At 41.6% G+C, this 12,013-nt stretch overlaps 1 protein-coding gene across 3 annotated transcripts in view; it reads left to right on the top strand.

Moving 5' to 3' along the window:
• The window catches only part of MAPKAPK3 (MAPK activated protein kinase 3), a 69,350-nt gene extending 57,865 nt beyond the window's left edge, over positions 1-11,485 (top strand). For 2 of the 3 annotated variants that reach the window (XM_030570927.1, XM_030570928.1), the window contains 6 exons: positions 2,472-2,598; positions 4,124-4,199; positions 4,436-4,560; positions 6,042-6,127; positions 8,655-8,735; positions 9,664-11,485. In XM_030570927.1, coding sequence (XP_030426787.1) covers positions 2,472-2,598; positions 4,124-4,199; positions 4,436-4,560; positions 6,042-6,127; positions 8,655-8,735; positions 9,664-9,822 — 654 coding nt within the window. In that variant the 3' untranslated portion in view covers positions 9,823-11,485. The remainder of the gene's footprint in view (positions 1-2,471; positions 2,599-4,123; positions 4,200-4,435; positions 4,561-6,041; positions 6,128-8,654; positions 8,736-9,663) is intronic. The other variant, XM_030570929.1, reaches the window with a different exon arrangement.
• The last annotated feature ends 528 nt before the right edge of the window (positions 11,486-12,013 follow it).

Genomic DNA, 12,013 nt, shown 5'->3' with positions numbered 1-12,013 from the left:
CTGACTGGCCTGTAGTTCTCCAGATCCTCCTCCTTTCCTTTTTTAAAGATGGGCACTACATTAGCCTTTTTCCAGTCATCCGGGACCTCCCCTGATCACCTTGAGTTTTCAAAGATAATGTCCAATGGCTCTGCAGTCACATCTGCCAACTTCTTTAGCACCCTTGGATGCAGCGCATCAGGCCCCATGGACTCGTGCTCGTCCAGCTTTTCTAAATAGTCCTGAATCACTTGTTTCTCCACAGAGGGCTGGTCACCTCCTCCCCATGCTGTGCTGCCCAGTGCAGCAGTCTGGGAGCTGACCTTGTTTTTGAAGACAGAGGCAAAAAAAGCATTGAGTACATTAGCTTTTTCCACATCTTCTGTCACTAGGTTGCCTCCCTCATTCAGTAAGGGGCCCACACTTCCCTTGACTTTCTTCTTGTTGCTAACATAGGTCCCTTCCAGTCCTACATTACTATGATTCTATGATTTTTTAAATCAAATCTCTTTTCATTAGCAATCTAAGGTGTTGTAACAACAGCAGGGGAAAAAAAAAAGTGCAGTCCCGTCTGAATATTTCTTAAGTTGGCTCTCTCTTCAAGAATGTTTTAAAATAGCTAATGAAAGAGAGGATGATGTTGGAAGGTGCTAGTACCTGGTAATTATTTGTGGCACAATACTGAAGAGAATCATTCCAGAAAGCAGGTCTGGATTTCAGACCCTGATTTAGAACAGTGATAAGAACCTCAGGCTATTCCAGAGAAGCAAGAATGCCTGGCCTGCATACAGTATACACAGTTGCAAGACAGATGTTGGTGCACTCAGCTATCCTCTCCATAAGGTCATGTAGAACTATACCCCTGGCTATTTAGTGTTCCTCAGCATCGCTGATAATGCCTCAGTCCCATTCAGCAGAGGACATACATGAAATAGATATTTGACACACTTGTACCATTTCTGTGCGAGCCCACTTTATACGTAGGATGTGTTTTATGGTTGGCACCCATTTGTTATGGCAGTGGCACTGCTTACAGCTCTTGCAAACTCAGCTCTGAGGCAGTCAAGATGTAAATGCAACTTTTCAAATATTCTTAATGTTATTGCTGAGTTCAGAATCAGGAGGAGTAGGGAGAGCTCATTTAACACTACCATGTAGAACTGATTTAAGGTACTAGCTAATATTTGCCAGCCTATTTAGTGAGGGAGATTTGGCAGGCTTTTGCTATTAAATTACTGTATTTACATAGTGTTTATAATGTGCTTAGCAAAAATAAAGACAAGACCAGTGCCCCCAAAGAGTGTACAATCTAAATACTCAATGTACAAATGAGGGATGGGCTGTAACAAAGAACAATCGATTTAGTGGTGGGGGTTAGCATCTGTCCTATTCCCATTCCACAACTTATTCATTTGTGTGTGTTTTCTAGCATCTATTTCTGTTCACATTTAGTTGAAAGGAGGACTAGAGTTTGTAGGGCTCATGGAAGGAGTGTGTTTTAAAGAGGGACTTGGAGGATGATTTACAAGTTAAGGGACTACATTCCATGTACTTTGGCAGAGCTGAATTTGTGCCACTGCCAAACATAAGCATGAGAACTAGATGCTGGCTGGCTACACAACACGTGCCATATGCACAGCAGGTTAATGCAGAAATGGTACAAACTGGTTAGCCATCCCTCAATTCCCTCCTCCTTCAAGTCCTTCCTCAAAACGTGTTTCTTCCATCCTAATAGCCCCAGTGTGGAAAAGGGCATATCTGTGTACAGAACTGTAATTTCAGAGTGTTTTCTTCTCCCTCCCAGTGAAGTTAAATAAAGTCCTTACTTACTAATATTTTAACTCTCAGTGCCCTTTGACTCAGTGCTTAAGAACCTTCTTCCTCTTCTCTCACAGTGCACTGTGCAAGGATGCTAGTACACAGATTGTAAGGACAGAATTAGTTCAGTTTGGGGGAAAAGCTGTATCTTTGTGCTGGTTTTAATAGAGTAGTGTCAGACACTGACCATGGATCCGGTTCTTAAGATGAGTTGTTACCAGTACCCTGGTTTTTAGCTCCTACTGCCTGAATGCCTCATGGAAACACAAAGCATGGACCGATATCTTAATCAGATTAGATGCCATGTAGATCAGAAAGAATAATCCCCCAAAGTGTAATGTTCTAAAGAGGAATTCATAGAAAGCATGGTCCTACACCCATTGCAGTCAATGGAAATTTTGTCATTGACTCCAGTGTGTGCAGGACTGAGCCCATTTTTCTGTGATTATTGGGTTGGGAAAGATTTTGATGCCTGCTCTAGGCAAAGATCCTGCCTACTGTGGAAGGGGAATGATCCTAAATCTGGGTGCAGAAGTGAGGAGAGAGAGTACAGCAGTTCATGGTTGTTAATGGGTGGCCGTGTGGATGAATTTAGGAGTATAGCCCAGTAGAATTTATTTTGAGACCCTTCTTCTGTGTTGTTGCAATTACCTTTTCTCTTGGTGCCATTGCAGCCTGAAAACCTACTTTACACATCCAAAGAAAAGAATGCAGTACTCAAGCTCACAGACTTTGGGTTTGCCAAAGAGACCACTGTACAGAATGCACTGCAGACGCCCTGTTACACTCCTTATTATGTGGGTGAGTCTTCTGAGAGGCCCTCCTCCACATGTATAGTCATCTCAGTGAGCCTGGAGACCTCAGGAAAGCTCCCCATGCTGTGAAGGGCACCTCTTCTCTCCCACAGAGATGAAAAAGAGGAACCCAGAATTTTAATTGAGGTCATACTTGGACACTAACTTAGTCCCAACACAGAGTTCAAGCCCTTCTGCGTGGGAAGGAGAGAGAAAACGTAATGGCAAACTTGGCTACACAGAAGTAATGTTGGCTTTTTCACTGCGGGTTGATGTGATTAAATCCATAATCTGAACCCAGCCTTCACAACCATTGGATGTTTTCTTGCAAAACGTTGCTCAGCATAAAAACATGATGGGAGAAAACAGGGTGATTTGAGTATTCCCCCAACTATAAAGATCCATTTTCCTAGTTTAAAAATGCAAGAATTTGTAATCCAAGAACAAAATTTAGTCTTGGCTGAAATATTGCCTTGCTTGCATCCAGCAATGTGTACCAATGTATTGAATGTCTCATTATGCTGTACTTGTACTAATTCTAGGGTACACCCACTGCAATCTTTAGGACAGTGATTTCCTCAAGATAGGATGAAAAGTCACTCTCCCTTTTGTATGGCTGAGTCAGTTTGCACTCATAACACCTCTTTGGGGATGAGAAGGGATAATAAAAAGCCTTCACTATTTTGGCAGAGCTGGTCCCCTTTGCTATACAGATGAACGCCTATTTGATATTTTTAATGGGTTAAGTATCTTCATGGAGGGTGGGGCAAAACACAAGTGATCAGGGCAGAAACCATGTAAAGAAAAATAGCACTAGGAAAACAACATTGGACTGTACCCACCATGCGTAGGATCAGCACACTGACATGTTAAAGGAATTCATATCCACATATTTTAATGTCCTATATATTTGCACATGAACAGGCTGACTTTTCCCTTTCCATACCTCTATAAACCAGCATGAATTGCTAATATACTCAGAGAACCTTTTTCTTGCTAAGCAAACCTAAAAACAATTTGTTTCGCCTAAGAAAAAAACAATTTTCCCCATCTCCCAAGCCCCTGATATCTTTTTTTCTCATTTTTGTACTTTTGTAAGAATTAGATGCGGTGGAGTATAATAATTCTGACTGGAGCCAACCACATTCCAGGCAGGTGCTGTGCAAGACTTCCCCACATAGCTCTGTCACTGCACTTCAGTTCCAATCTCTGCAATATGCACTCCTGGTTATTCCAATCCTGGCTCCCCATAAAGTCCTCAGCTGCAGCACCCTCTGCTACTTTAGCTCAGGACTTCTCCTGAGCAGAGATTTGCCAATGAGGAATTGTGCAGTTTTTCAGATTGACACCCACACATTTGGAGCTTCATAGAGATCACACAGCAGTTTGTAAATAGAAAAGATTACCTAGTGATAGCAATCGTTTATTTTTTCCTGCAACGTATCTTTGTTGTCATTTTATACTGCTACTTGCTGTTTAGAGGTGAAGAAAATATCTGGGAATCAACTGTTTCTGATTTTTCCCTTCCTCAGCCCCGGAAGTCCTTGGTCCTGAGAAATATGACAAATCATGTGACATGTGGTCTCTTGGTGTTATCACATATATTCTGTAAGTATGAGATATAGGGACAGATGAATAAACAAGGGTAGGCCAGCTATTAGCAGACTCTCGACCCATATGTCTTGCCTACCTCCATCCCAGATACCATTGCACTAAGTAATGGACTAGTCACTGGGATTTTACTCATCCCATCTTTGGAAGAATCATAGGCTGTATGACTTTATATGGGACAAAGGAATATGGGGATTTCCTCGTTATAACCATTCCGTGCACCTCTCTTACAGCCTGTGTGGGTTTCCTCCATTTTACTCCAACACCGGACAAGCCATTTCCCCAGGGATGAAAAGGAGAATTCGGATGGGGCAATATGGGTTTCCCAATCCAGAATGGTCTGAAGTATCAGAAGAAGGTAATTGAACTAGCCTGTGTCTCTGTTGCTCACACATACACACTGGCTGGTGAGATGGTGTTTACATTTCAGACTGTTTTAAGGAGTCTTTCTTTTGTGATGTCCTTGAAATCACGATTTTATAAAATGATACAGGGAAGGGCTAGGGATTGATGCATTTCCTGAGCAGTGTGGAATGTAAATAACAGAAAACTTTTATTAAAGGGCACTTAGTGCTCGTGAGAGGTGTTACACATCCCTGGAAACTGAAGACCTTAACCTATAGAACAGGTAACAGTGTGGTGCAAGGTGTGCTGCAGGGGAGAACTCAGACATTGGCCTCCTTATTGATACTGCCAACTTCTCAAAATAAATGTTGCGATGTGGACACTTATCATCCAGGTATTAGACTGACGTCAACAATCTATTTCAGCTAAACTAGTGACCAAAGTCAGCTGTTGAGTGGTGACCTGGATGAATTAAAATCAGTGTGCTAGAAGTGGAAGGTTCTGATTCTCTGTTACTACACCAGTTTCCTAGACCACCTACTCTCATTTGCCAAACCATGTGTCAGGGAAATAAGTTCAGCAGCTTCTGATCATACTTCTAATGATAGGATGGCTTGTTAGAAAAGAAGCGGGTTATGCTGTGATAACACCCTTTAATTTTTCCTTATTGAGTGAAAACCAGATATCATCACTGTGTCACATTGTGAGATGTGGTACAGCTGCCCATTATGGGATCTCACGGATGTGCATGCGGAGTGGGCCACTGCACATTTAATGTGAAGGATGATGCATCAGTTGTATGTCCCTGGATGAATGCTCATTCTCCCCTACATTCTGTTCTTATCCTCTCCCAGGACAGCAGTTATTAAAATACTAAAGGAAGGTGGAGAGAAGTAATTTACTTGGAAAACTTGTTTTCATATGGATGTGATTGAGGGTAGTTCCCTCCTAATTTGAAGCTATTCAGCCCTCTCTACAAACCAAATTCAGCAGTGGGTCCCCTTGAACCAGTGCTGAAAACTGTTTAACTGCTAGTATGGATGGGACAAAACTGATTACAGAAAGAATGATACACCAACAATGCTGAGAACAATTTTGTCTGGTATATGCCAGGGTCATTAAAGGTTTAGATATTATGTTGATGTAGAGCTACAGAAAACCCTCTTTTAGACAACAGCCAAGGTGTATGGTTTTCAACACTGGTCCAGCGGGACCCACTTCTGACACCTGTAGTCAGCAACAGGTTAGTTTCAGTGTGTAGACTGGCTCATAAAATCCCTAACCCTCGTCTCCTCTTCCTACTACCTTTCCTGTGTTTGTGTGTACGTGTACGTATGTTCTCTCTCTGTCTCTCCCATCTCCTCTGCTTTTCAACATGAGAGTAGACACAGCTAGGTGTCTTGAGCTGTATACCTTACCCTTCTTAATTCTTGTTCTGAAGATTGTGCTGGATATAGCTGAATACAGTGTGCTATGTTGGTCCTTGTCTTTCAGCCAAGCAGCTGATTCGTCACTTGCTTAAGACAGACCCGACTGAGAGAATGACGATTTCTCAGTTTATGAATCATCCTTGGATTAATGTGAGTCCTGTGTGATTTTTACAAAGGAGAGGGATAGATTCTTACTTGCAGAGCCTGAAATGCTGCTCTGCCTGGCACAGGAAGGGGGAGCATTGTTGTTGTTATTACTCATTGTTAATTAGCAAAGACTCTACCCAATGTGCTCTCTGTAAAAGGACACCTGTCTGCAAAGAGACAGTTCCTCACTGTGGTACCAGAGGACACACTTTACAGTTCTTGTGAGCAAGAACTAAGTACATCCCTACCTACTCTCAGCCAGGAGTTGCTACTGACTGTAGCATGCACCACCCTCCTCCCTTTAAAAAAAGCCATGGTACTTCATTGTTGCAGAACTTATGAAGAGCTATTATTAGAAGTCCCAGACTTAGCTATGTTGATATGAATTCAGAACCTCACGCGAAGGGAATTCTCATCCTTGGTATAGATGCCTGGGAAAGGGGATGGATTTATGCACTGTAACCTATGAGAAAACAACAGAGACTGGTATACATGATGGTGTTGAGGAAACCAGTTCAAGTCTTGCTTTGTCACTTGTTTTTTTTTTCTCCCAAGTGTTTGAGCTGATGCCTCTATTTCATAAAGTAATATTTATTATCTCAAGCAGGAAGCAAATTCCTGCTAGGGTTCCAAGGTGCTATCGGGATGAGTCAAGCACAATGGCTTTTAGGATGCGATCTCTGCTCTGTAGATGTCACTGAGAATGTTTTAAATTTTCGATGTTCATGCCTAACACAGAGCCTGGTTCTCACTCCCATGAAAACAAACCCAAAGGAAACAGAATGCTTACAGTGCACAATCCTTTCTCCCAGGGATGGCGGTTCTAAGGAACTTCCCTGTCTATGCTCACCCCAGGAGGAAGAGACACAAAAAACAACATAACTTCATATTGTGTCTTATTTTATTGTATTCATTGCTGAAGATAAGTCTGCACTTCTGCAATGCCTTTCATCTGAAGATCTCAAAGCCCTTTACAAACATGAAGGAATGTAGCCTTATTAGCCCCCTGTGAATCAGCTGGGTGTCCTCATTTTGTGTTTGAAGCATGGATGAGGGCATTATCATTGCAGCCCATGCATCTCATGTGCAAGAGGATGTGGTTTGTCATTTAGGAAGAGCATGTTGTCCTCCAGTCAGTTGGTATGGAAGTGGCAGTTGGCAAGCTAACTGTCAGCAGGTGGGGGCACACTCAGCTCCTGTTCAGAGAAACTAAAATGCACTCCATGGTGCCAGTTTTCCATTCCCTCCTCCCTAGCCTATCCTTAGCAAATCATGCCTTGGTCAGCAGGAGACTTTTTCCAGAGAAGGCATCAGCCATGCTTTTGGCTTCCTCTTGCCATATTAGCTAGAGCAGGATTTAATTTTATGGCACCCTGACCTGGGTGGCCTTTAGGCACTACTACAATATAAATGTACAGAGATCTCTTCACCCTTTGCTGAAATGCAGCTTGCTTTGGTATGGAATGCAACAGCAGGAGAATTCTGTGCCCAACTGAATCTATAGTGTGAGCTGTAGACAGGCAAAATGTCATTGCTCAGCTGGAATTCAGCACGGAAATTGAGCTAACAACTCTACTCTACCAAAAAGATCTACAAAACCTTTCTTGACAAGAGATCACGGACCTCAGTCTTAATTCTTATCTGAAAGAGCATCTCAAGCAAAACGGTTGTTGGGGCATTGAATGTGTACTTACTCAAGATAATAAAACTATACATTGCTCTTCTGTAGCACCTGTCAGCCAAGGATCTCAATTATTTTCAGCCATTAATTGAGCCTCCCAACCTTTTCCTGTGAGTTATTGTGTACCTATTTTACATTTGGATGAATAATAATCCCTCACTTGTATATAACACTCTCACTCATATATAGCACTTTTCATCAGTAGATATCAAAGTGCTTTACAAAAGGAGGTCAGTTTCATTGTTCTTATTTTACTGATGGGGAAACTGAGGCACAAAGTAGCTTGGTTATTTGCAGCAAATACTGAGCAGAGCTGGGAATAGAGCTCAAGTGACTGAATTCCTAGTCACCTGTTCCAAACTTTCAATTGTGTTTCCACCTGCCAATTCACGCAGACCTTACTTTTCCTGAAAGGTTTCCTATGGGAGTACTACTGTATCCCTCCCTACATTTAAGGTCTGATGAGATCATAGCCAGTAGTACTATATGTGCAGAATGAAATTTCCCCTATCACAAATGCTAGAAGAAAAATAATGAACTGCTTTGAATGGGATACTTAATGAATGAACAGTTGTTAAAAACAAAGTATAATAAGAATACACAATATATGGTTTAAAAAAATCCTAGAAAAGAATAAAAAACAAATGAAATTCCAGACTGTGGCTTCTACATCCTCTTTGCCTTGGTGATATTTTAGAGGGATAATAGTACTTCTCTACCTTACAGGATAAATGCATTTGATTGTTGAGCACTCAGATTCTAAGGTAATAGGAGGCCATTTAGTAGCTTAGATAGGTCTTCTGCCTCACATACATTCATGCTTCTTTCTGGTTTTATTTCTCTCCTTAGAAATCAATGGTGGTACCGCCAACCCCTCTTCATACTGCACGGGTCCTGCAAGAGGATAAAGACCACTGGGATGAAGTGAAGGTCAGCCAAAGAACAGCTGCATGAATTATTAGTTTTGTGGTTATTGGAGATTCTTCCCAGAACGGGGGTTTGAGAAGGGATGGAGAGGCCTTTCTTTGCTTGGAATGAAAGAAATCCAAACATGTTAATGTATGGAAATACACATTATGGGCACCCAAAGCACCTTAACTCTGCCCTGAGACACCACGAGGAAAAAGAGTGAAAAAGATCTAATTTGTCTTCTTAAAAAATCATTTTAATCTAATCTGGGACTCCAAACACTGTTGTGCATTGACCATAACTGTATGATTATTACATTGTCATTACAGGGCAGACTTAAGGTTGTTTGGATTCTCTAACTCTGTTTCCATACCTTAACATATTTGCATTTCTTTTAAGGTTAACTGTATTTTATAATGTTTGAGTTTGGGATAATTGCAACATCCCTGTAATGTATTTTAACCTAAATTAGTCATACGTTCTCTTAATTTTTAAACTACATTAAGACGGAGTTTTGTCTGCGAAATGAGTTAAGGCAAGGCCAAGACTCTCATAAAATGTCATTAAAGGGATTGAGATGATAGTTTCATTTATGATTTTTCAGTCCCATGTCTCTATTTGATTGTATGTATTTTGTTCAGGCCTCTTGGATGTTCTCTGATCACTTGACCACTAGTCTGGTGCATTCTCTTGTAAATTTGAACTATTTTCTGTTTGCAAAATTCATTGACACTCACATAGGCAGCCTATATTGAGTGAGAGTAAGATTTTTGCTCCCTTACCTTGTTAGCAGGTGATAACTCTCCCAGGCAACAGAAAGGTCTAATTTATTATTGATTATAATATAAGCTACAAGAGGGCTCCATTCTGTCAAACAGTCACTCATCAGTAGGATGGAATGGCTGTCTTGCCTATGTCTGAGTTTCACAATTGTTCGATGTCGTTTCAGGAAGAGATGACAAGTGCTTTGGCTACCATGAGAGTGGACTACGACCAAGTGAAAATCAAAGACTTGAAAACATCCAACAACCGCCTCCTCAACAAACGCCGCAAGAAACAGAAACAGGCAGGCACCTCCTCCGCAGCCCCAGGATGTAACAACCAATGAGAATAAAGGAGAGGAGGCTGAGGACTTGAGGGTTAAAATTAAAAGGAACAAATAAAAATGAACAGTCAGCTCACCCTATACCACAAAGGGGCTGGCCTGACAAAAAGAGGAACCTGGCCTGCAAAAGGGGGGGAAGTGTTAAAGATTACATCATTCTAGAACTTTTTCTGGGCTTTGCTTTTCAAGGGGGATTTGTTCTTGTCATATGATTTTTGCATTTTGCCAGGGGTACCTAGCAGTACCAGAAATTGTGGAATTTTGACACAGCTTTAGCTGTTTTGGGGCAGCAGAGGGTACAGGAGATCAAGTCTTAGGATACTGATGCACAAAGGCCTGTGAGAGTGACTTCTACTGTGATTTTAAGCTTGTGGAGGGGAAGACCAAAGTGTTCTGGTAGGAGAGGTTCAAGAGTTCAGGCACGGGGAATGGAGTGAAACATCACTGCCTTCTTCACACAAGCAGCACAGTGTCAACTCTTGGTGTTGCTGGCGCATCTGAATCGCAGCTCATGCTAGCATTGGTTAGAACAGTGAGTGTTTTTCAGGTTTAACTCCTACAGCTGCACATTATCAGCTGAACAGGGAACCACTGTCCTTGGTTTGGGAAAACCTTCCTGTGCAGCTAATGGATGGAATAAGGGTTTCTTCTTGCATTTCCTTATTCACACAGATCCTTAGTCTTATGTGAAATTCAGGTTTTGTAGTACTTTTCTAATTCAGTAGTTTGTTCATTTTCTACAGTTACAATGATGCCGTGTCTGTTCTATTGGCATATCCCTCTCTTGCGTTTTTTGTTTTTGTTTTTAAAATCCATGGCAATATTTTACATAAAACTGTTTGTTTTTAATTAGAACTCAGAACATGTCATTAATCCTTCTGAGTCTGTGAACCTTCAGTGAACACACCTGGATAACTATCATATACACACCTCTGCTCTAAAGAGAGGCGTCTGAAGTCCACAAAGAAATGGAAAGTGTTGTTCTCTGTAGGAAATCCCATTGGCTGACTTCATCCAGTATATTACATGCAGGTCTTATGCCTGATGTAAGGTGCTTATTTCTGTTAGGTTTTACGTGCTGTGCTTTAACAAGCAAACTTTAAATCTTGGGGAGTATCTTGACCCATTCTGACACTAGCAAGTGTAAACCTATGTCAGCAATACTGCTGGATCCAGAGTCCCAATATAGATATGCACCCATTGTCTTTTTTTCCTAACTCAAACTTCTGTTTTATGGTATTCTAGCTGTGGTTTGTTAATTTGTTCTTCTACTTTATGTTCAGATTGTTTCCTCTTACTTCATTACGGGTTTCATTTGAGGCAAGCAAAATATCATCAAGAATGTTGAGAGTTTTTAATGTGAAATTAAGTGCTTCCATTGGTGAAAATAAACACATTGTAACATGGGAAATGAGGGCCTGAAAGGGTCAGACAAGAGGACAACAGTGTATAGGAAGCAAAGCAATCATGCCAAACAGGGTCTGGATCTTCCAATCTATCTGAAAGCCACACTGAACTTTTACCTCTCCACTGAAGATTTGCTTGATGCTTTGACCTTACAGATGGGCTGTGCTCCCATACAGGAAGCACTGGCTATCCCTACAAACCATCCACTTTTTTTGTGTAATCTTAGGATTTTACAAAATCATTTTAATAAATCATGATGTTCCAGCATTTCCAGCACTACAGTAGTCCCTGTTTTCATTGAAATGTGTGGTTTCATGATACAGTCAGGGCCGGCTCTAGGCACCAGCGCAGCAAGCAGGTGCTTGGGGTGGCCAACGGAAAGGGGCAACACGTCCAGCTGTTCAGCAGCGTGTCCCTCAGTCCCTCTCAGAGGGAAGGACCTGCCACCGAATTGCTGCAAAAAGGCGAAGTGGCAGCGGTAAAGCTCCAATCTTGGCTTCCCCCGCCCCACCCCATCATTTGGGGCGGCAAAAACTCTGGAGCCGGCCCTGGATACAGTACCAGGTACAGTCATCTTTGAGGATTTTGGCAGGAAAGGAAAAGTTTAAAAAGGAAAAATATCACCTGCACTCAAAGGCTGGCCAGCATATCTGAACATCTTTTTGCTTGCAAAGCTGTTTTTAAAATATATATATCTATGTAAATGAAAGCACTGAAGGGTTATTTCATGTTACCAGTCTAGGTACTCCCATGACAATAGTGTATCTCACATTAATTGATTTATCCT

Source organism: Gopherus evgoodei, chromosome 7, assembly GCF_007399415.2.
Source record: "Gopherus evgoodei ecotype Sinaloan lineage chromosome 7, rGopEvg1_v1.p, whole genome shotgun sequence".
NCBI classification, from domain to species: Eukaryota; Metazoa; Chordata; order Testudines; family Testudinidae; genus Gopherus; species Gopherus evgoodei.
Note: the sequence above shows the minus strand (reverse complement) of the source record. Positions and strands in the feature narration are given on the sequence as shown.